At 37.0% G+C, this 25,647-nt stretch overlaps 1 protein-coding gene across 1 annotated transcript; it reads left to right on the top strand.

The window, feature by feature from the left end:
* Positions 1-1,822: 1,822 nt before the first annotated feature.
* tecpr2 (tectonin beta-propeller repeat containing 2) lies at positions 1,823-23,565 on the top strand. The gene is made up of 20 exons (XM_051133031.1): positions 1,823-1,957; positions 2,478-2,738; positions 2,843-2,971; positions 3,996-4,127; positions 4,228-4,385; positions 4,495-4,801; positions 4,896-5,028; positions 6,475-6,939; positions 7,021-7,745; positions 8,605-8,788; positions 8,900-9,073; positions 10,247-10,427; positions 11,675-11,816; positions 12,012-12,252; positions 12,381-12,470; positions 12,605-12,838; positions 17,200-17,348; positions 20,484-20,625; positions 20,778-20,927; positions 21,009-23,565. Exons 2-20 carry the CDS (start codon positions 2,520-2,522, stop codon positions 21,158-21,160), a joined length of 4,107 nt encoding a protein of 1,368 aa, XP_050988988.1. The 5' UTR covers positions 1,823-1,957; positions 2,478-2,519; the 3' UTR covers positions 21,161-23,565.
* Positions 23,566-25,647: the final 2,082 nt, after the last annotated feature.

The raw sequence follows: 25,647 nt of genomic DNA, 5'->3' as shown, positions 1-25,647 counted from the left end.
AGAAAAATCACATTGTTTGATTTTTAAAGAATTTATTTGCAAATATGGTGGAAAATAAGTATTTGGTCAATAACAAAAGTTCATCTCAATACTTTGTTATATACCCTTTGTTGGCAATGACAGAGGTCAAACGTTTTCTGTAACTCTACACAAGGTTTTCACACACTGTTGCTGGCATTTTGGCCTATTCCTCCATGCAGATCTCCTCTAGAGCAGTGATGTTTTGGGGCTGTCGCTGGGCAACACGGACTTTCAACTCCCTCCAAAAGTTTTCTATGGGGTTGAGATCTGGAGACTGGCTAGGCCACTCCAGGACCTTGAAATGCTTCTTACGAAGCCACTCCTTCGTTAACCGGGTGGTGTGTTTGGGATCCTCGTCATGCTGAAAGACCCAGCCACGTTTCATCTTCAATGCCCTTGCTGATGGAGAGAGATTTTCACTCAAAATCTGACGATACATGGCCCCAATCATTCTTTCCTTTACACAGATCAGTCGTCCTGGTCCCTTTGCAGAAAAACAGCCCCAAAGCATGATGTTTCCACCCCCATGCTTCACAGTAGGTGTGGTGTTCTTTGGATGCAACTCGGCATTCTTTCTCCTCCAAACACGACGAGTAGAGTTTTTACCAAAAAGTTCTATTTTGGTTTCATCTGACCATATGACATTCTCCCAATCCTCTACTGGATCATCCAAACGCTCACAAGCAAACTTCAGACGGGCCTGGACATGTACTGGCTTAAGTAGGGGGACACGTCTGGCACTGCAGGATTTGAGTCCCTGGTGGCGTAGTGTGTTACTGATGGTAGCCTTTGTTACTTTGGTCCCAGCTCTCTGCAGGTCATTCACTTGGTCGCCCCTTGGTTGTTCTTGGATTTTTGCTCACCGTTCTTGTGATCATTTTGACCCCACAGGGTGAGATCTTGCATGGAGCTTCAGATCGAGGGAGATTATCAGTGGTCTTGTATGTCTTGCATTTTCTAATAATTGCTCCCACAGCTGATTTCTTCACACCAAGCTGCTTACCTATTGCAGATTCAGTCTTCCCAGCCTGGTGCAGGTCTACAATTTTGTTTCTGGTATCCTTTGATTGCTCTCTGGTCTTGGCCATAGTGGAGTTTGGAGTGTGATTGTTTGAGGTTGTGGACAGGTGTCTTTTATAGTGATAACGAGTTCAAACAGGTGCCATTAATACGTGTAACGAGTGGAGGACAGAGGAGCCTCTTACAGAAGAAGTTACAGGTCTGTGAGAGCCAGAAATCTTGCTTGTTTGTAGGTGACCCAATACTTATTTTCCACCATAATTTGCAAATAAATTCTTTAAAAATCAGACAATGTGATTTTCTGGATTTTTTTTTCTCATTTTGTCTCTCATAGTTGCGGTATACCTATGATGAAAATTACAGGCCTCTCTCATCTTTTTAAGTGGGAGAACTTGCACAATTGGTGGCTGACTAAATACTTTTTTGCCCCACTGTACAATGTATTTTTGGCTATCGCTACTAATATACCCCAGCGACTTAAGACTGGTTTTGTAGTCCAGGGTCACATATTTCAAGTAGGACAACATGAAATGATCAATGTAAATAAAACCCACAGAGAGCAGAGTTCACTTTATTACAAATGACAAGCAGACGTTATCATTGTTAAAGCATCATACATAGATCCTAAATTATTTTTAAATGACACAAAGCTTGGATCAACTTTAAGAAATATGCAATTCTTCACAAATAAAGCTAGTATCATGAGAGAAGAGGAATTTAAGCGATGTGAGTTTCACCTCCGCTGCTGTAGGTGTCGCTGGCGTTAAATCTCTGTTTCAACCCAAAACACAGCGAAGAAAATCACGAGCCTGTCAACAAGAGCTATCTGTCAAAGCAGCAGAAATGTCAACAGATCGCCCTCATATGAAGTATAAAAACGTTTACGGTTGAGAATCAATGTGAACTTTTCCCTGTGGTAAGTTTTGTAGAAACTGAAACGCTCAGCTTGTTTAACGTTACTGCGTAGAGTTCGCTAACTAGAAAACATACACATCCTGTACAGCAAATAGCAAACGACTGTTTTTGTTATTAGCCTTTGTTATTTATTCAAACTAGTGAATGTGCCACAGATTAAAAGTTGGACGTTTACTGTCCTACATTACCGTGTTAAACACGATGAAGCCTTTGTAATGATGGAAAATAGCAGAAGATGCTCTTGTGTTGTGTGTGTGAGGCGTGGTTAATGTTATTAATATTGTCTTGTGGGTGTGTTCGCTATTTAGTTCATTATACGGATGTTTAGATGCGATTCATACTTGAAGTGTCAATGTGAAGTGGACGTGTTGTGTTAGAGAGATGAATGAGTAGCTGTTTTTGACTGTCCACGTGATTAAGTTATGCAATAAAAGAATAAAGCTATATAATATCCTATGTGTTATAATCATAAAACATAAAAGACTATACTTGGAAATGGACTTTTGAAATTCTCTTTTAAGATTGATTGATCATCAGTGGGAGCACAGATCCATAGGGTGACCATGGCCACCCATCCAGCACCTCTGCCCTTGAGGGAGTTCTGCCCCCTCTACTACCTTCTCAATGCCATACCTGCTAAAATCCAGAAAGGTTTCCGTTCGGTCCTCGTCTACTTGACCGCACTGGACAGCAACAATGATTATATAGCCATTGGCAGCAGCATCGGTATGCTGTACCTTTACTGTAGGAGAGTAAGCCAAATGAACAAATACAATTTAGAGGTAAGTCCATTTAGTGCTTTCTCACTCTTCTGCAGCATCCACGGTTGAGCTCATCTGGATGGGTGGTGTTTTATACAATGTATTTTTATAATCTGTTTTAATAGGGCAAATGTGAAGCTATTACTGCAGTGAAATTGCTGAGCTGTTTCGATGATCTTGTGGCTGTTGGGACGGCATCAGGCCGGGTTGCATTCTTTCAGCTTGTGTCACCATTGCCTGGTAGAAACAAACAGGTACAATTTTACCTCTGATTACAAAGGTTTCATTAAATAAGTGGTTAGATTTTGTTTATATGTACTACACTGCCAGTCAAGTTTTTAAACTAAGATTTTTAATGTTTTTTTTTTTTAAAGAAGTCTCTTCTGCTCACCAGGCCTGCATGTATTTGATCTAAAGTACAGCAAAAACAGGACAATTTTGAAATATTTGTATTATTTAAAATAACTGTGTACTATTTGAATATATTTTAAAATGCAGTTTGTTACTGTGATCAAAGCTAAATTTTTAGCATCATTACTCCAGTCTGCAGTGTCACATGATCCTTTAGAAATCATTCTAATATGTTGATTTGCTAATGTGCTGATTTTTATTAGCAATATTTAAAACAGTTGGAAGCAGTTTAAATTTGTTTTTTGGGGGGGGGAAAGAAATTATAGAAATTAATAGTTTTATTTAGCAAGGATGGTTTAAATTGATCAAAAGTGATGATAAAGATGTTTATAATGTTACAAAAGATTTCTGTTTTAGATAAATGCTGTTCTTCTGAACTTTCTATTCATTAAAGAAATCTGAAAAAAAATCAGCTGTTTTCGATACTAAATATTTTTTGAACAGCAAATCAGAATATTAGAATGATTTCTGAAGGATCATGTGACTGGAATAATGATGCTAAAAATTCAGCTTTGAAATCACAGTATTTATATAGAAAACAGTTATTTTAAAGAGTAAAAATATTTCAAAATGTTACTGTTTGTGCTGTACTTTGGATCAAATAATTGCAGGCTTGGTGAGCTGAAAAGACATCTTTACAGAATGTCAAAAATCTTACTGTCCAAAAACTTTTGACTGGTAGTGTACATAAAATCATATAAATACATAATAACATAATTTATATATCTATGTCCAAAGTAGCTGTTTTTTGTCTCTACAGTGACAAAGCATAAATACAGATATATCTAATTAATAATCTGACTATTGTTGATTAAATCTTATTAGTGAATGGTCCATGGTGTCTAATTTTTTGTCGTCTTGTTGCAGCTGAGAAGGTTTGATGTTGTGGGTTTGCACAAAAGCACAATTACTGCATTAGCGTGGAGTGCTAATGGCATGAAGCTCTTCTCTGGTGATGATAAAGGGAGGGTGGTCTACTCTGCTGTGGACTTGGATCAGGTAAGCCTTTTATAAGCAGTAGATTTAATCTGTCTATCTGACATCTGATTTAGTTTTACTATCTAATGGTTGAATATGTGTATGTGCATTGGTATTTTAGGGAGTGTGTAATCCAGTGGTCCTCTTTGAAGAGCCTTCAGCAATAGTTCAGTTGGAATATAGTCAGAAAGTACTTTTGGTTTCATCCTATCAGCGCTCGATGCTCTTCTACACGCAAGAGCAGTCGCATCATCAGCTGGGCACTAAACCACGTAAAAGGTACAAAACCCCCAATCAGTTTTCACCTAAAAATAGTCTATCATTGTCAGGGTTGCTGCACTGTCTGAGTTTATACTGAATTTTTTAAAATCTGGCTGTCTTTTCACAGTAATGGCAAATTTGGTGCCTGCTTCCAACCAGCTTTGTGCAAGCAGAGCGATCTGGTGATTTACGCATCCAGGCCAGGGTTGCGTCTGTGGAGGACAGACGTGCGAGGACGTGTCGGGGAGACCCACGTCCTAAAGCCACTTTTTAATCAGGATATACCTCAGTTTGAGCTGTTCCCTCGTTCAGGCCACAATGGTGGCTATAAACCTTCAGAAAGACAGTTGGGAATAGTCAGCTGCTTCCTGAAGGAGGGCTGGGTCCTCAGCTGGAACGAATATAGTGTTTATGTTGTGGACTGTACCAATCAAGTATGAATGTACACTTTAAATCTAAATTATATCCATAATTGAAATGTTGTCAATGCAAACTTAATTTTCTCACTTATTTCATTTGCTCATTAAGGTCATCATTGGAGGATTGGAAAGCAGTGGAGATATAGTGTCTGTGTCATGCACTGAGAATGAAATCTTCATTCTGAAAGGAGATCGGGACATTTTGCGGATCTCAAATTGCCCTGAGGGATTGGTTTCTAACCGTGAGTTGCAGTACTGATGCCGTAATGGCAGTTTTAGTCATGCATTCTGCTCCATCAGCAGTACTCAGATATTAAGGGATAGGAAAAAGCCTATTTTGCCCTTGGCAGTTGAAAAATTGCAGTGTTTTTACTTAGTCATCCTTTATGGGTCAATTGGTATAAATCGTAACTTTGTGAGTTATGGTTGTTGATGTTTTCCCCTTCTCTCTCTCTCAACATAAAGAGAATATTTAATTCTTAGCAGATAAATTCTAAATATTTTTTTTTAACAAGGCAGCATTTATTTGACCAAAAAACATTTTGAAATATCATTACAATTTAACTTTTTATTATTTACTGCACATTTATATTTTAAAATGTGATCACTTTTGACCATTTTAAAAAGCTAATTAACCCAAAACTGAAACTTCTGTCATCATTTACTCACTCTAAAGTTGTTTCAAACCTGTATGAATTTCTTTCATCTGCTGAACACAAAAGAAGATATTTTGAAAAATGGGGAAACCAAATAGTTGCTGGTCCCCATTGACTTTTATGGCGTAAATTATCCCTTTAATGTATCCTTACTGAATGAAAAAACAACAAAAAAAACAAATTTATTGTCCCTAAACTTAGCTGCAGTCTATAACAATTCAGACTTTTTTTCTTGCAATTGCGAGTTATAAAATGTCAGAATTGCGTGATTACAAACTCGCAGTTCTGAGAATTTAAGCCACAATTTGGAGAAATAAAGTCAGAATTATGGGATATAAACTCGCAATTCTAACTTTTTTTCTCAGATTTGTGTGATATAAAGTTGCAATTGCGAGGAAAAAAAGCTAAAATTTGCGAGTTTTAAATGTACAATTCTGAGAAAAAGTCAGAATTGCTACAAAAAGCTCACAATTCTGAGAAATAAAGTCACAAATTGGAGAAAAAAAGTCAGAATTGTGAGATATAAACTCACAGTTCTGACTTTTCTTTCTCAGAATTACGTGACAAAGTCGCAATTGTGAGAAAAACTCAAAATTGCGAGTTTTAAACACAATTCTGAGAAAAAAGTCAGAATCGCGACAAAAACAGTTCTGAGAAATAAAGTTACAATTTGGAGAAATGAAGGCAAAATTGTGAGATGTAAACACATAATTCTGGCTTTTTTTCTTAGAATTACATGATTCAAAATTGTGAGGTTTAAACTTGCAAAGTCAAAATTGAGACAAAATACTCAGTTCTAAGAAATAAAGTCACAATTTGGAGAAATAAAGTCAGAATTATGGGGTATAAACTTGCAATTCTGACTTTTTTCCTCAGAATTACGTGATATAAAGTCGCAAGAAAAAAGTCAGAAAACTTCTTTTTGTAGTATTTAGCTTAAAAGGCATTTTTAATTATTGCTTGAGTGTCCACACTCCTTTTGGGGCCATTGTGTCTTACATACATATCTTTCTTTTGCTTTTTTCCCCTCAGTATTAGACCACTCCTACCGTTTTACATCTCCTCTTTCCACACCCACTATTTTGCTGCCTCCTAATGGCTCCGTCGAAACCGCTCAGCCAATCAGGACCATGCCCATTATTACAGAGCAGGAGACTCAAGCCAGTCCTAACTCAGAGGAGGTGCATGATGAAGTTGAGGAGTCAGAGGAGGTGCAGGAGGAGCAGCATCTGGAGGAATTCAGTCATGTGGTAGAGGCTGTGGAGGTGGCAGAGGACTTGGAGCAGCAGCGGGCCAGTTTGGGTACAATGGAGTCCCGCAGCCGCAGCAGCTCGATCACCTCATGGGAGAGCACGCAGGGCATGCTTACCGCCACAGAGGCCTCCACCTCGGAGCTTTCCTCCAGCCGGTACAGCACCATCGCCCAAGAAGACTTCCAGCAGGAGCTAGTGGTCAAAGCTATCAAGCTGAAGAAGAAAGGCAAGAGGAGACGACAGGGTAAGAGGTTCAGTATCACATGATGTGGTGTGTAAATTTGATTATGTCCCATTCACTGATGTTCTCCATACATTGTTGTAGATAGTGGGAGTCGTGTCAACGAACGCAGCAGCTGGTCAGAGAGCATCTTAAGCCAGGACGGTGCAGGCAGTGACGTTCTAAACACCCCCATGAGCGAGCCTCCTTCTGACCACACCAGCCTCCTGTGCAGCAGCCTCGATCTGCACAGTGCTGGCTCACCCGACCAGGACGGTTCCGAATCCCACAACTCCGATGCCTTTCCCATTCAGAGCCCATCAGAACCCTTACAGAGCGAAGAGCCTAGTCAGGATCCAGTTAACCAAACCGCAGAGACCCTACCGCCTTGCCCTACATCACTGTCACTACAAGACATGGAGTGTCAGGTGTACAGTGAAAACGTGTTTGCAGAGAATGAGCAAATTGCAGCTACGCCTGACGTGGACATGCTGCTGGAATGTACCTTCTCATACATGCAGACAACTGACGAGCAGGACATCATGAAGGAATACGTGAAGGAGGACAAAGACACCCTGAAGGATTCAGAAGAACATTTTAAAGAGAGTTTACATGGAGACTTTAATTTGGACTTATCTTACGATCCCATTAGGCCGCTGGGTTACTCCCCAGAACCAGAACCCACGCCATCTAGTGACGAGGAGGACATCTACGCACATGGAGTGCCATCCAGTGCTAGTCTGGGGGATGGACTGAATGCCCTGAGCTTGCAAAGCTCATCTGCTAAGCAGAAAGAGGACGAAGAGACGCAGCTCCTCAAAGCTGACCAGGTTAGAGAACTAACCAACTAATAGATCAAGGATCTGTATCAGATCAGGACAAAGTTTCTTCTATGATTTATATAATTGTGTAATATACAACACCTTTTGGAATTTTGGGGTCAGTAAGATTTTTTTTTATGTTTCTGAGTTTGAAAGAAGTCTTTTATGCTCACCAAGGCTACAATTATTTGATCAAAATATTCATTTTGATGGCAAAGCCATTGCTCCAGTCTTCAGTGTCATATGCTCCTTCAGAATTCATTCTGATATGTCGGCGCCAATAACCTTGTGATTAGCGCGTCGACAATGGGCAGTTCCCATCTTGATGTCCTTTTCCGATCCCGCTCCCCTCTCTCCCACCAATATCTTCCTGTCGTCTTTCTACTCAATAAAAAAGCATAAAAAGCCCATGAAAATAACTTAAAAAAAAAGAGAAATAAATTATTGTTATGCAGTTTTTCTTGTTATTATCAGTGTTGAAAACAGTATTTTAGGGGAAACTGTGATATACTTTTTTTCAGGATTCATAAAAGAATGAAGTTCAAGGAATAAATTTATTTGAAATAAATATCTCTTGTAACATTATACAGTTGAGGTCAAAAGTTTACATATTTTCTTTTGTGGACTATATGTAAATAACTTTTATGTGAAATATCTTATTCAGATCAATACTAAACTTATTTTGGTAAAATAATGAACATTTTGCAGATTCTGCAAGGTGTATGTAAACTTTTGATCAACTGTAAATGTCTTTACTGTCACTCTTGATCAGTTTAATGCATCCTTGCCATTGAACAGCAGTATAATATTCTTAAAAGTCTTTGTGAGAATCACCACAATTTCTGTACGTATTTCTCTTTGTTTGCAGTTGGCTGAAAGTTGGATGGGCTACACTGGGCCTGGCTATGGCATTCTCAGTCTAGTAGTGACAGACAGGTATATCTGGTGTCTAGACTTTAAAGGAGGCCTTTTCTGTAGTGGTCTTCTTAACGGTAGCTTGAGCTGGCAGAAGTTTGAGGAAAATGTCCATCAGGTGGCTCTGTCCCCATCAGGTAAGGGGCATGGTTTTGATTTGTTATTAAATAAGCATACAACTGCTTCAGCAAACATTAATTAATGTATTCTAGACTAAGTGTTGTCCTGTTGCTGATGTGTTTTCATAGGCTCATTGTTATGGAAGGTGGAACAGAAGACCATGACTGCTTACGCATGCGGGAAAGTCACCATCAAGGGAAAGAGACACTGGTACAAAGCTCTGGACGACACAGCGTTTGTAGCACTTGGTGATGAGACAGCCTGGATCATTCGCACTAATGGAGACATGTACATACAGACAGGTGTGGGGGAATAAACACACCATACTGATCTCACATTACAATGACATGTTCTACCTAAAGGCATAGTTCGCCCAAAGTATCCTCGCCCAAGTTTGTCATTAATTACTCACCCTCATTTTTGGGTGAACTGTCCCTTTATTAAATTCAAGAATTGCAACAATTATTATTTTCAAACGGGTTTCCGAACACCTCTACTTTTTGGAAAAACAGATAGTGCCGGCCCAAACTTATAACATTGGTTGAAACGTATTAGATGCTCAAATAAACAGAGTAATGTTTTGATAGCTGAACAGAGCTTGAAGCGTTTACACTTCCTGGGGAAGTTAACCAACAAATGTTTGTTTAGCTGGGATAGAATAAAGTATTTTAAGTTCAAAGACAGTGCTTGTATCACCACAGATCACACTGAAATGTTATTTCACTATTGGACCACTAGAGAGTGCTGTATGTTCTTGAAAATAAGTCATTGTCTTTTCATTAACAGGACAGTTCACCCAAAAATGAGAATTTACTCATTATTACTCACCTTCATGTTGTTCCAAACCCATGTGAATTTAATTCTCCACTGTGACACAAAAGGAAAAATGCACTAATTGCTATTTTCTATATATTAGTTAGTTGTGGGCTGAGTATTTACAAGAAGAATGTAAAAGCACCATAAAAGTTCTCCATATGACTTGGAAAAAGACTGAATTAACTTACAAAATATCATTTATACTACAGTGTAAGTGAATGGAAAATAGTGTTTACAGTTTCTCCATTAGTGTTGCACAAAAGAAAGCAATTATATGGGTGTGTGACCTGATGATGACACTTTAATTTTCCTCAAAACTGACATCAGTGACATAATAAATAGTCATATCACATGTCACATCACGTTTTTGCAATTATAGGTGTTTCCTGTTGTCAGATTGTTTTGCTTTAAAGTAACTTTGGGCTGAGCTTTGCTTTGATATTATATGAAGGACATAATCATCTCATGCTGGCTCTGCCCATTACCTTAAAGCTCTGTTAAAGCCTGGTCATCCCTTAATGACCTCTACCAGTCCAGTAGAGGTAATTCGCTACAGTACTGTGAACATATTACTAACCATGTTAATTGTTTCATTGAGAATAGTAACTATGAAATTGTTCATGAATCAGCTGCAATAATGTTGCTCCATGTGTTTTCAGGGCTAAGTGTGGACAGGCCATGTGCAAGGTCAGTGAAAGTGGACTGTCCGTGCCCCATGGCGCAGATAGCAGCACGGGGCAGTGTGGTGTGGGCACTGAGTGAGCAGAGGGGTGTGTTTTACAGAGAGGGTCTTAGCAGCTACTGTGCAGAAGGGGAACACTGGAAGTATGACACCGTCAGGTATGTTTGTCAGTGTGGTTTTCTCTTAGCAGGTGGCAAATTCACTATAAGGAATAAATGAAACAATGTTTCTGGATTTTACTTTAGAACACAGATTTTACTTTGAACTTCAGGGTGCCACCTAATGCAAGATCAAAGTTGTGCCCACATTATTTTGCACTGCTATTTTTGGTAAAAATGTGAGACTTAAAATTCATTAGATGCTATATTGTGCTACAAATAATACGTATTTGTTTAAAGTACATGTATAGTATTTTTGTAAAGTATATTTTCAAAAGGTAAGGTATGTTTAAATGTGTTTATATACATGTCGCACCATGTGAATGAATATTTGATTTATGGCCTGCCAGCCCTAACACTGTGCTGTTTTAATTATTGTATTTCAAAGGCATGTTGTTTATATGCAGTTGAGGTCAACAGTTTACATACACCTTGCAGAATCTGCAAAATGTTAATTATTGTACCAAAATAAGAGGGATCATACAAAATGCAAAATATTGTGTTGTTATCTGAATGATCCACAGCTGTGATAGTTGTTCATGAGTCCCTTGTTTGTCCTGAACAGGTAAACTGCCTACTGTTCGTTAGAAAAATCCTTTAGGTCCCACAAATTCTTTGGTTTTTCAGCATAATTGTGTATTTGCACCCTTTCCAACAGTGACGGTATGATTTTGAGATCCATCTGTTCACACTGACGATAACTGAGGGACTCATATGCAACTATTACAGAAGATTCAAACACTCATTGATGCTTCAGAAGGAAACAAAATGCATTAAGAGCCAGGGGGGGAACCTTTGGAATTTGAAGATCAGGGTATATTTAACTTATTTTGTCTGCTGGGAAACATGTAAGTATCTTCTGTAGCTTCTTAAGGGCAGTACTAAATGAAAAAAAATATGATATTTAGGTAAAATACACATCTTCATTCTGTTCAAAAGTTTTCACCCTCGTTATCATTTAGATAATAAGAATCAAGCGTATGTAAACGTTTGAATAGGGTAATTTTTACAAATTCAACTATTATTTTCTCTTGCAGACTATATGTAAATGTCTTTTATGTTATAATGTGCATTTTGTATGATCTATCTTATTTTGGTAAAATAATTATCATTTTGCAGATTCTGCAAGGTGTATGTAAACTTTTGACTTCAACTGTATATTGTGCATAAATGGCGAAATTTTTATGCTGGCTTTTGATATGGAAATAAATTTAAACATTGAGATATTTGTTTATGTGTGCCCATAGTGAGAGCCAAGGTCTGGAACCCATCTGTATTGCTCTTGGTGAGAATAACACAGTCTGGGCATTGGATACCAGTGGCAACTTATGGTTCAGAACGGGGGTAACGGCTAAAAACCCCCAGGGTGAAGATGACCACTGGTGGCAGGTACATATATGTAGCATACGCATGCAAAATACATCCTGTCCTACAGCTGGTCAGATTTTCTTCCTGTATGCTGTGTGTTTAACACCCTTTCTGTAGATGAATCACACATTTTGTGTAAAAATGTCTGTGAGCAAATGTTTTAGATTTGACAAAACAATGACCATCTTTTTTGTCTTCATTACTTTTTTCATTTAGGTGAGCATCACAGACTATGTGGTGTTTGATCAGGGCAGCCTATTCCAGACTCTGATCCAGGCCACACAGACTGTCGCCACAGCCACCAGAGCTCCAGTTGAGCGGGTTGCTGAACGTCTGCGTGTGGCCTTCCTTTCCCAGCACTCTCAGTGCCAGCCTAGCCTCATCAGTGTCAGCACCAGCGGCGTGTGGATTGCTTCTGGACGCAATGAGTTTCACGTTGCCAAAGGCAGCCTCATCGGTATGACACAATGAGCGTGGGAAACAGGGGCTTAGAACTGAAATATGCTCTCCTATTGACTGAGGATCCTTTGATTTGTTCTTGTTTGAAAATTTCATTACATTAAAGTGATTTTTATCTTAATACAGGGACATTTTGGAAGAGTATTGTACCCAGAGGAACAGCCTCTGCCGCAAAATGGGCCTTTGTGTTCTCCTCTGCTGTTCCAGCAAAAGAGGGTATTTAGAAATCCTGTCTTCACATTCACACCCATGCAGTAACTGCTGTCATGCAGAAAGCAATTAAATATTATTGTGCATAATTAAAACTGTATATTGAAGCATGTTTGTACGTCTCACTGATGTCTCCACAGGGAGTTTTCTATGGTTGGGTCAGAGCAGGAAAGACTTGTTCTGTATCTGGGACCAAGACCTCCAGATGCGGCCCTTCACCATACAGTTTCCCCCAGATGTAGAGATGGTGCAGCTCTCTGCCTGTCGTGACGCTCTGTGGGGTTTAGATCACTACGGCCGTGTTCACATCCGCACTTTATCTGCCAGTTGCTCCATAGGAATGCACTGGACATTACTGGACCTCAGCCAGCTTGGTGAGAGAATTTTCTTTCCATTAACAATGGTTTTATCAGTGGATCACATGCCGGCTAAATTTAAACTCTTGTAATGTGAGAGCATGAATCCAAGGACAAAGAAGTAAAAATGAAGAAAATAATTTGCATTTGTGCCAGTGGTTTCGTGATAATTAAGCACCCCCATTCTCATTACATGTTTTTGTCATCAGTATCATCAGTACTAAAGCAAATATGATTGCAAATTATTTAAAAAGTATACACTACCAGTCAAAAGTTTTTGAACTGTGAGACTTCTGCGATTCTTGCAATTTCAAAGCTAATTTTTTTTTAGCATCATTACTCCAGTCACATGATCTTTCTAATATGCTGATTTGCTGAACATTTATTATTATTATGTTGAAAACAGCTGAGTAGAATTTTTTCAGGTTTCTTTGAATAAAAAGTTCAGAAGAACAGCATTTATCTGAAATAGAAATCTTTTGTAACATTGCATATGTCTTTATCGTCATGTTACAAAAGCTTTTTATTTCGGATAAATGCTGATCTTTGGATCTTTCTATTGATAAAATAATCCTAAAATTAAAAAAAATATATACTCTTTTAAATATTTAAATAAAAAAACTGTTTTAAATGAAGATAATAATAATAATAATAATACTACTAATAATAATAATAATAATATTTTGAGGAAGAAATCAGAATATTAGAATTATTTCTGAAGGATCATGTGATGCTAAAAATTCAATTCCTTTTTAAAATATACTCAAATAGAAACAGTTATTTTAAATAGGAAAAATATTTCAAAATTGTACTGTTTTTGCTGTACTTGGGATCAAATAAATGCAGCTTTGGTGAGAAAAGAAACTTTTTAAAAAAACATTACAAATCTTAATGTTCAAAAACTTTTGACTGGTAGGGTAAATATTTCATATTTTTATAGAAATTGTGATACATTTCAGAGATCCTTGATGAGTAGGAAGTTCAAAAGAACAGCATTTATTTTATATGGAATTTTTAGTAAAAAATATAAAAGATTTTACTTTTGTTTAATTAATTGCTTGCTGAATAAAAGTGTTAACAACAACTTTTGAACATAATGGTAATGAGACTTGAGATTTGACCTGGACATATTTTCGACATGTTATGTAAGATTCACTAAATGTAAGATTATGTAAGATTTTACTAATAACTAAATTTAATTTTATTTTTTTTGCTTGTTTGCATTTAATCACGTATGCATTAGATAACATCATGATGATGATGTTTTTTGACACATGATTTAAATAATTTGCTCAAATGTCACTGCTCTTCAAGGTCTCAAGTGCCGTATACACAGGTCATGTGTGACAGAATGACGCATGTTGGGCATACCTTGCTGAGGACCCTCTCTTGTTTCTCCTAGTTCAGATTACTGTGTCTCCTGGCTGTCCACATGGCCTGTCGCTGACCTACTTCTGTCAAATTCACACGTAACCAGCGCACTCCCATTTCCACAGAAGCTATACTTCTACTAAACACACTTAGCTTTCACTTTCACGTCTTAACTTCCATTTCTTGGAATTTTGAGCTTCCAGCAGGTTAAATAGCAAGCCATGGTTTTGTGTATCAAAGCCGTCTGTTGCCAGGGGTGCTGGTTATATTTTTAATTCAAGCAGGTGGTTCTTGCATAACACATATTTTGTAATAAAGCCGGTAAGCTAACTATCAAAGGTCATGAGAGGAAGAGAGCAATCCTTTAGTATTGAATATTGCAGTGATTAGGCTTTAGGAATGCATTAAACACACATTTAATCAGTGAATTTGGTAACAAAGTTCACAAATGCAATCAATGCAGCTTTCCATTGAAATGACAATGCAGGCTGATCTAATCTGATTACATCAGACATATTTTAATTACACGCCTTGCACTTCGGTGCCATCAATGTAAGGCATTTGTTTATTGAGCGCAAGTGTGTGTTTTGTGTCTGTGTGCGTGTGTGTTTGTGATGTGACAGGATGGAGACACAAATAGGCAGAGCCATGTGATAGAACAGCTGTAGCCCTGTCCGTCTCGGGTTGTTTTCATGTGGGCGGCAATGTGAAAGATGAGTCTGGGGCTAGTCCTGGATCTATGAGCATTTTTAGATCGGGTACAGACTAGGCACATGATGTTTTCAGTGTTTTTAGACTCAGGCCTATTGACTAACTTTCAGATAGGGTTATTGGAGTTCGTCTAGTGTAATAAAGTGTCTTGAAGTACTGGTTCTTTAGTGTCTCATGAACTTTACTCTGTGTTACTTGTCCTGTGGCATTTGTTCTCACTGAGTCGTCTCATTTTAGGAAAACTCTTAAAATCCCACAGCAGACAAACACTAATGGCTTAGAAAAAGGCTATCCGCTGAACTGAAGCGTCAGCTTTGCTTTATCTTGCTCTGTTGGTAATGAATCAGCACATTGTGTGAAAAGCCCTTGCGGCCAAAGGTCACGGGTGTGACGACATCTAAGCAATCTTTTGTTTTTATTCATTGTGTTCATCAGGGAAACACGTTTTTTTTTTGTATTGATTTGGTAGATAGGTGTGTTTCGTCTAGTGAAAGAATGTGAAACAACACATCAATATATGAAGTACATTTCAGGTTTTCTGTTTTTCACTTTTGCATTGGGTGACAGTTCTATTAAGCAACTGCATTTTAAACAAATGTCATTTAATTTTGTACAATGATTGTGTGATTTATAGATCCATCTTTTCACACTGAGGACAGCTGAGGGACTCATGCAACTATTACAGAAGGTTCAAACGCTCACTGATGCTCCAGAAGGAGCGCAATGCATTAAGAGCCGGGGAGTGAAAACTTTTGAATTTGAAGATCAGGGTAAATTTCACTTATTTTGTCTTCTGAGAAACATGTAAGCAGCTTCTGTAGCTTCTGAAGGGCAGTACTAAATGAAAAAATATAATATTTAGGCAAAATAAGAAAAATGTGCACATCTTCATTCTGTTCAAAAGTTTTCACCCCCCAGCTTTTAATGCATCGTTTTTCCTTCTGGAGCATTAGTGAGTGTTTGAACCTTCTGTAATAGTTGCATATGAGTCCCTCAGTTGTCCTCAGTGTGAAAAGATGGATCTCAAAATCATACAGTCATTGTTTGAAATAGTTCAAGTACATAAATATGTTCGAAAACCAAAAAAATTGTTAGACCTGAAGGATTTTTGTGAAGAACCGCAGACAGTTTAACTGTTCAGGACAAACTTGTGAATAACTATATTTTTGTAACATTATAAATGTTTTACTGTGACTTTTGAGCAGTTTAATGCATCCTTGCTAAATAAAAGTTTGCTTTTTTAAAGTGAACATATTACAATAACCACTTTAGTTAACATGAGAATGAACAATACTTCTACAGCATTTGTTAAACTTCATTAATGTTAATTTCAACATTTATTAATACATTATTAAAATCAAAAGTGCTTGTTAACATTAGTTAATGCACTTTGAATTAACATGAACTAACAATAAATAACTGTAATTGTATTGTGTTGTATTGTAAATGTATTGTTCGTTGTTTCTTCATGTTAGTTTATACATTAACATTAACCAATGGAACCTTATTGTAAAGTGCTAGCAAAAAATTAAATAAACTCTGGACTCAAAATTTTAAGTGGTAATGTAAATTAGTGTTTTGATTATATATATATTGCTTTGTAGATAATGTAATCATACTGCAAAATAAACACTGTCATGGAAAGTGTGACAGATGATATGAGCTGCAAAAGGAGGAGAGAATGTGTGCTAGTGTATCACATGTTATGTTAAGATTTGCTATCTAAGTCCTCAACAAAACCCACATGACGTATAAATGTCATTTCAAGGTTTCCCTATCATATCATAGTGTACAGACAAGACCTCTGCACAGTTCTATAGTCCCCCCACAGTCCTACTGCTCACTAAAGAGTCTGGAAAAATGGCCCTGGATGTCCTTGACATATACATTAGTGAAATAGTGCTAGATGTGATGTATGTTGTAGAGCTTAGTTCGGACACCCTGCACAAGGTCACAGTCTATTTTGTCAGTCACCCTCAGATGGATTGTGATGGATGAATGTTTCCAGGTACAGTGAGTCATTTAAGGAATTTCACCACGTTAAAAGTGTAATAAAGTGAACCCTTAAAAACTTTTGTGTGTAACTTATCTGATGTTGTTTACTGACATGAATATGACCAATCATATGGTTTATTGATAAAAGGTGTGGTATTTCATGAGTAATACAGGTTTTGGTTGATGGAAAATTTTCTTAGTCTTACATAAATGGGATGTTCATTCTCTGAATCACTCAAATGCTAATCATGTTTCACTGGAGTATCATAGTGACATGGGAAATCTCTCTTTGTTACTCACAGGACACGTGAAGTTTCTCAGTTTGTCTTGTGGCAGTCAAAATGTTTGGGCGTGTGATAGTAATGGAATGGTGTATTTTCGGGTTGGAACTCAACCTTTGAACCCTAGCATGATGCTCCCTGCCTGGATCTGCATCGAACCTCCCGAACAGGTAAACAAGTATTTGACATGACTGTACTGTCTGCAGAATCCTAACTTTAATGTAGTTTCAGCTCATACACAAACTTACATCCAGCTTAAATACTCTAATGTTTAAATGTTAAGAGTAGGTAAGATTTATTTCAATGCTGTTAATACTTGTATTCAGCAAAAATAGATTACATTGATCCAAAGTGACAGTAAATACGGTTTTGTTAAAGGATTAGTTCACTTCCAGAACACACATTTCCTGAGAATTTACTCACCCCCATGTCATCCAAGATGTTCAGGTCTTTCTATCTTCATTCGAAAAGAAATTAAAGGAGAAGTCCACTTCCAAAACAAAGATTCACATATAATGTACTCACCCCCTTGTCATCCAAGATGTTCACGTCTTTCTTTCTTCAGTCATAAAGAAATTGTTTTTTGAGGAAAACATTTCTGCATTTTTCTCCATATAATGGACTGGTATGGTGCACCGATTTTGAACTTCCAAAAGGCAGTTTAAATGCGGCTTCAAACGATCCCAAATGCAGTTGTAAATGATCCCAGTCGAGGAAGAAGGGTCTTATCTAACGAAACGGTTGGTTATTTTTCATTAAAAAAGTACAATTTAAATACTTTTTAATCTCAAACGCTCTGTGTATTCTGGCTCAAGACAGTTAGGGTATGTCGAAAGACTGCAATCGTATTTTCTCCCTCAACTTCAAAAATCATTTCAAAATCATCCTACATCACTGCAGAAGTACCGACCCAGTCTTTGCAAAGTGAACATGCAAAGAAGATCAAACACCCTTAACAAAAAAGGTAAAACAGCAATATAGGATGATTTTGAAGTTGAGGGAGAACATGAGATGGGAGTTTAATTGTCATGAACCGGAAAAAAAACAGTCCAGGCAGAGTAAGGCAAGACGAGCATTTGACATTAAAAAGTATAGAAATTTTATTATTTTTATTAAAATAGCTGATCGTTATGCTAGATAAGACCCTTCATTCTCGCTAGGATTGTTTACAATGGCATTTGGGATCGTTTAAAGCTGCATTTAAACTGCATTTTGGAAGTTCAAACTTGGGGCACCATAGAAGTCCATTATAAGATAGCAGAAAAATGCTTAAATGTTTTCCTCAAAAAACATAATTTATTTACGACTGAAGAAAGAAAGACAAAAGACATGTTATCATCTTGGATGACAAGGGGGTGAGTACATTATATGTGAATCTTTGTTTTGGAATTGGACTTCTCCTTTAAGGTTTTTGAGGAAAACATTCCAGGATTTTTCTCCATATTGTGGACTTAAGTGGTGCCCAATAGGTTGACGATCCAAATTGCAGTTTCAATGCAGCTTCAAAGGGCTCTAAACAAAAGGAATACTTTGTAGAGCCAGCTTTTGCTGTAATTACAGCCATCAGTCTTTTTGGATATGTCTGTACTAGCTTTGCACACCTTGATTGAGAAATATTTGCCCATTCTTACTTGCAGAACTGAAGTTCAGTCAAATTTTTGTGGTGAGCGGCAATGGACTGCTGTCTTAAAATCCATCCACAGATTTTCAGTTAGATTTAAGTCAGGGCTCTGACTTGGCCACTCAAGGAATCCACCTTCTTATCCTTAAGCCATTTCGTTGTTGTTTTGGCAGTATGTTGAGGATCATTGTCGTGTTGAAAGGTGAACAACCTGCCCATCTTCAGCTGTCCAGCAGAGGGACGTAGGTTTTCCTCAAGAGTTTGGATGTACATGGCAGCATCTATTTTCCCTTCAATACTGACCAATCGGCCAGACCCAGCTGAAGAGAAACACCCCCACAACATAATGCTGCCACCACCATGCTTCATAGTAGGTGTGGTGTGTTTTGGGTGGTGTGCTGCATTTGCTTTTCACCAAAAATAGCACTTGGAGTTCAGACCAAAAGGTCAATTTTGGTCTCATCAGAACATAGCACATTTTGCCAGAAGGTATCAGACTTTTCCAAATGTCTGAGCGAGACACTTTTTTAAGAAAGGCTGCTATACAGGCCAGCTTCGTGTAAAGCTTGGGAGATAGTTGTCACATGCACAGACTGACCAGACCCAGCCAAAAAGTCTTGTAAGTCCTTCAAAGTTACTTTTGGCCTCATGGCAGCTTCTCTTATCAAAGTCCTCCTGCCTCTGTCATCCACTTTGGATGGACGGCCTGATCTAGGCAATGTGCTGGGCTAGTGGTGCTATACACTTTTTGGTGCCACTTCTTAATGATGCTCTGAACAGTACTCCGAGGGACAGCTAAACCCTTTGAAATGTTTTTGTAGCCTTCTCCTAACTTGTGCCTTTCTACAACTTTATCCCGGATAAACCATGGCGAATTCTTTGCCGTACCATGCTCTACTGACAGTGGAATCCTCAAGAAACAGCTCGTTTTATTCTGAAGTAATCAACACCACTACTATTGATGTCAGGTGGGCAATTAGTCTGGTGTTTAATCTGGAAGTTGATTGCTTGCACCTGAGTAGGTTTATAATGTCATACTCTAAGGTGGTTTTCAAACCGGTCCTGGAAGCACCCCTGCCCTGCACATTTTGTATGTCTCCCTCATCTAACACACCTGATTCAGCTCATTGACCTCAGGCATTATGTAGTAACGTTGGAAAGCTCATGTGTGATGTTGGCAGAAGTACCGACCCAGTGTTTACAAAGCAAACATGCAAAGAAAAGTTTTTCAACATACCCTACCTTTTTGAACCGAAGTATACAAGGAACTAACCGCGTACAACTTTTTCAACATGATTACGTAATGCATGAAGTTGTGGACACAGAGCTAGTGCAAGATGAGCATTTGTGGTTAAAAAGTATATAATTTTTTTTTTTAAGAAAATGACCGATCGTTTCGCTTATACCAGCCTTATTCCTGTGGCTGGTATTATGAAACTGCATTGAAACTGCAATTTTGACCTTCAACCTGTTGGACACCATTGAAGTCCACTATATGGAGAAAAATCCTGGAATGTTTTCCTCAAAAACCATAATTTCTTTTCGACTGAAGAAAGAAGATCTTAGATGACATGGATCAATTCTACCATGACCAGTGAGGGATACATTTGGCCCTTTGAATACACCATGTCATTATTTCACCAGCCTTATGCACTTTTCTTATTCTCATGTGCTCTTTGAGCAGCCTGCAGGCCTTCACCTGGTGAAAATTCAGACTAGTCCTAATGACCGAATGCTGTGGGCGCTGGACAACAGAGGCAATGTGCATGTGCGTGTCGGCATTACTGAGGAGATGCCTGTTGGAACTGCCTGGGAGCACATTCCTGGTATAGTTAATTACATAATCTCATTCATGGTTTTATTATTGTTGTATTCAGACTTTATTATTCTTCAACTCATTTTTATAGATGTTTAATTAGAGAAGGAGCTTGTTTAAATGGTTGTTGGTTCAAGTTTTTTTTTTTTTTCCAAATTATAGGACTACAGGCAAGCCAACTGGTTCTTAGTATGAGGACCGCTTGGGTTCGCCTTTATAATGGTGAAGTGGCTCGACGATACGGCATTACAGAGAAGAACCCAGCTGGAGACTACTGGAAGAAGATCCCAGGACTGGTCAGCTGGCTTGCAGGTGAGCGCTTAGAGTCGGTTAGTGATCATGTATATCTACACACGTAAATGATAAAAAACTGACCAAGCAAGTCTTTCGCAGTGACCCCGATGGATGAACTGTGGGCTGTTGCTCCTGCTGGAGCTCTCAACCAGCGCCTTACCAAGACTCTGCAAAACAATAGGAGCAAAAACCATGGCAACACAGGTTCTCTGAGTGGAGAGGAGCTGGAGGAAGAGTGGGAGGTGATTTAGATGCCACAAATTGTGTCAAAGCATCCCAGAATCACTGTTCTGTGAAATTTCTTTCTAGGCACTTTACTCATTTCTTCTTAAAGGAGTAGTTCACCTAAAAAATGAAAATTCTGTCATCATTTACTCACCGTTATGCTATTCTTATGCTCTGTTGAAACCTTTCTGAGGGTGTTTTTTTTTTTAATACCTTGTGCACCTTGTGACTTGAAATTGTTTACCCATTTTGTTTTATCCAGCACGTTATGAAGTTTTAATATCCACATACACAACAGTCAAACGTTTTTGAACAGTAAGATTTTTGCTCACCAAGCCTGCATTTATTTGATCCAAAATACAGCAAAAAGAGTAAAATTTTGAAATATTTTTACTATTTAAAATAACTGTTATCTATTTGAATATATTTTAAAATGTAATTTATTCCTGTGATTTTAAAGCTGAATTTTTAGCATCATTACTCCAGTCTCACGATCCTTCAGAAATCATTCTAATATTCTGATTTGGTGCTCAGAAAACATTTGTTGTTATTATTAAGTTGAAAACAGCTGAGTAGAATTTTTTCAGGTTTCTTTTGTAACATTATAAATGTCTTTATTATCTTTTGACCAATTTAAAGCATCCTTGCTAAATAAAAGTATTAATTTCTGTAATTTCTACTAGTTTCTATAATCCCTAAAGAAAGCAGTTATTTTGAAATAGTACAAATATTTCAAAATTTTACAAAAGTTTGCGCTCTACTTTGGATCAAATAAATGCAGGCTTGGTGAGCGGTTAGATCAATTTTTTTTTTTTTTTTTTTTAACTCTTGTTCATTTAAGAAGGAGGTTCTGTTTATACATTATCATTCAAAAGTTTGGGGTCAGTAAGATTTTTTTACTTTATTTTGTCTTTTAAGAAATTAATACTTTTGAGCAAGGATGCATTGAAGTGATCACAAGTAACAGTAAAGACATTTATAATGTTACAGGAGATTATGATTTCAAATATTTGTTTTCCTTTCAACTTTATATTCATCAAACAATACCGAAACCAAATCTATCATGGCTTCCACAAAAATATGAAGCAGCGCAGCTGTTTTCAGTATTGATAATAAAAAGATATGTTTACTAAGAAGCAAATCAGCATATTAGAATTGCTTTTTAAAGGATCATGTGACAACTAAAGGCTGATGTATTGGCTGATGAAAATTTTGCTTTGCCATCACAGGAATGAATTACATTTAAATATCTAAATATAGCAAACAATTATTTTAAATTGTAATCATATTTTAGAATATTGTTTTACTGTTTTTGATTAAATAAATGCAGCCTTGTTGAGCATAAGATACTTCATTCCAAAAAACACAAAAAATAAATAAAATCATACTAACCTTAAGCTTTTGAATGTTAGTGTATCCTAATGCACTTTGCTCACAACATAGGGAAATGTTTAATGTGAATCTGTTAATAGCTATGGTCAACTGCTTTAGAAGGATAGATTATGTAAATATCTCTAATTTGACCAAACACATTTTATTATCATTATAGGTACAGGAAATATATGCTACTACAATATAGTTCAGACTAACAAACACATTTGGAAAGGCAGGGTGTTTTGTTTAATTTTTTTTTAAAATATAGAAAGGGAACTTGGCGTAAGTTGGGTTTAGTTGAAGAAGGGATTGAGCTTTATCTGTAAATACACTTGTACCTTGTTAAATACACAGGAGTGAAATCATGGTAGCATTTGGCACACATCTGTGAGTCGTGTAGGGAGCATGGTCTCTGACTTGCCTCTGTCTACACTGTTAGTGACGTATTGCAGTTCAACGTGAGGTATTTTAAAAGGACGGTTTGACTTTTAACTCTTAAAACAGAAACTATTTGAACTTACTACTTGGTTGATAGAATCTATCATAGTCTGTTATGGAAAAATACTGTATATTAATGCTGGGCGAGCATTCTTCATATACGTCCATATAAAGAACGCATCTTGATGAGTAATCTATCATAGATATCTAAATATTCATTCAGTGTTAGGTCTGATGTTTCATTTCCTCTGCTCTCTCTTTAGTGTCTGACTGTGAAGTGTTTGTAAATCTTTCTTTTTGAGATTTTGACACCCCAGTAATGCATCATATGCAGATAGATTAAAATTACCATGTAAGCATTGCTGCGAGTTGTTTTCGTTACTGATACATTTGCCATTGTTTTGGCCTGATCTGCCCCACTAGTTTTAGTTTTGCACTTTTAGACCATATTGTAAATCAGATTAAAGTAATAAATGTGGTACACTGGACATGTAATGCTAAGCCAGTGTGGTTAAAGTGGTGATGCAGCTAAATGTGAACTCACTATGACTTAACATCTGCGGTCTTTACTCCATGCTTAGTCATGACAAACTTCCAAATAAAATGTTTACAGAAAGAGTCTCTGCATTTTGTGGTTTATTTGCAATGATGCGATATTACACTACCAAATGTTCAGATGCACTTGAATTTACTCTACCATTCAAAAGTTCTTATGATTTTTCTAAAAGAAATTAATGCTTTTAAATGAATCAAAGGGTCACAGTAAAGTCATTTATGTTTCACATAAATGTTGTTCTTTCTAGGGGTCCACCAATATGTGTTTTTCAGGGCCGATGCGATACCGATTATTACAGATCAAGTAGACCAATAACCAATATTTTGGACCATTATACAGTTGAGATCAAAAGTTTACATCCCCCTTGCAGAATCTGCAAATTGTTAATTATTTTACCTAAATAAGAGGGATCATACAAAATGCATGTTATTTTTTATTTAGTACTGACCTGAATAAGATATTTCACATAAAAAACAATTACATATAGTCTACAAGAGAAAATAATAGTTGACTTTATAAAATTAACCCCATTCAAAAGTTTACATACACTTGATTCTTAATACTGTGTTGTTACCTGAGTGATCCCAAAAGGTCCCATAAATTATTTGTTTTTTCAGCATTTTTGCATATTTGAACCCTTTCCAACGACTGTATGATTTTGAGATCCATCTTTTCACACTGAGGACAAGTGAGAGACTCATATGCAACTATTACAGAAGGTTCAAACGCTCACTGATGCTCCAGAAGGAAAAACAATGCATTAAAAGCTGGGGGGTGAAAACTTTTGAACAGAATGAAGATGGGTCCATTTTTCTTATTTTACGTAAATATCTTTTTTTTTCATTTAGTACTGCCCTTCAGAATCTACAGAAGATATTTACATGTTTCCCAGAAGACAAAATAAGTAAATTTTTCCCTGATATTCAAATTCAAAAAGTTTTCACCCCCTGGCTCTTAATGCTTTGTTTTACCATCTGAAGCATCAGTGAGTGTTTAAACTTTCTGTAATAGTTGCATATGAGTCCCACAGTTGTCCTCAGTGTGAAAAGATTGATGTCAAAATCAGTCATTGTTGGAAAGGGTTCAAACACACAAAAATGCTTAAAAACCAAAAAAATTGTGGGACCTTAAGGATTTTTCTGAAGAACAGATTTTCTTTTTATTTTCTCCTGTGGACTACATGTAAACGTCTTTTATGTGAAATATCTTCAGGTAAGTAGTAAATATAAAATAACATAAAAATATTTTGTATGATCCCTCTTATTTTGATAAAATAATAAACATTTTGCAGATTATGCAAATATATGCAAGAATAACAAGGATTCTGACAAAAACTTCTGGCAAATCGGTTTTGAAAATGACCAATACCAATAACCATAAAAATGCTTAATATCGGTGCTGATAATTGCTGTCTAATTGTACTTTTAATCAAATAATTACAGTCCACAAGGAACTTCTAATCGACCCCAAATGTTTGGATGGTAGTGTGTTTATCATGATCTTCTGCTCAAATGCTTACTGTTTATGCTTAAATACTTTAAGTCAAACTTATAAAGGCAATTGTAAACTGTGTGGATATTAATTTACACTTTGCAAAACCTTTTTTTTTTAAATGGATAAATTGAACCAAATAGTAAAAAAAAATCCAACAAATATCCCAGAATTGGCCTCATGAGAACATCCTCAAATATGTTCAAATGTAATGATTTTGATTTGCTTAACATGTTTTGCATCTTGCTTAAATTTTCTTACTGCAAATACTTTAATTAGTATTATTTTATATTTTACCTATTTTTTATATTTTGTAAATTTTATGAGCGTGGCTTCCAGGTCTAATCCGTGCCTAGCCATTTTTAGCTGTACAAAACAGCTCATTTTGCACTTGATATTGCAAACTGGTGTCTTACCGTATTATTTTAATGTATTATCTTAATTATGAGCACACTGGTTTGTAGTGCAAACAGTTTTACTGTTTACTGCATGTTGTTATTCTTCTCGTTGTTTCCCTTGTTAAGTCTCACCCATGTCTTCCGCATTGAGGAAAAGGGTGGATAGTTTTAATTACTATTGTTCTATCAGAAAAAAAAATCATTAAGATGAGCATGCATGTTCAGACTTCTCAATGGCAGTGTTCATGTTGAAGAC

This window comes from Labeo rohita, chromosome 17 (genome assembly GCF_022985175.1).
Source record: "Labeo rohita strain BAU-BD-2019 chromosome 17, IGBB_LRoh.1.0, whole genome shotgun sequence".
Classification (NCBI taxonomy): Eukaryota; Metazoa; Chordata; class Actinopteri; order Cypriniformes; family Cyprinidae; genus Labeo; species Labeo rohita.
This window is presented reverse-complemented; position numbering and strand designations above follow the sequence as displayed.

Coding starts and splice junctions, on each gene's coding strand:
- tecpr2 (XM_051133031.1), top strand. CDS start 2,520: ATGGCCACCCATCCAGCACCTCTGCCCTTGAGGGAGTTCTGCCCCCTC. Junction 5,029..6,474: donor TGAGGGATTGGTTTCTAACC/GTGAGTTGCAGT, acceptor TTTTCCCCTCAG/TATTAGACCACTCCTACCGT. Junction 7,746..8,604: donor AGCTCCTCAAAGCTGACCAG/GTTAGAGAACTA, acceptor CTTTGTTTGCAG/TTGGCTGAAAGTTGGATGGG.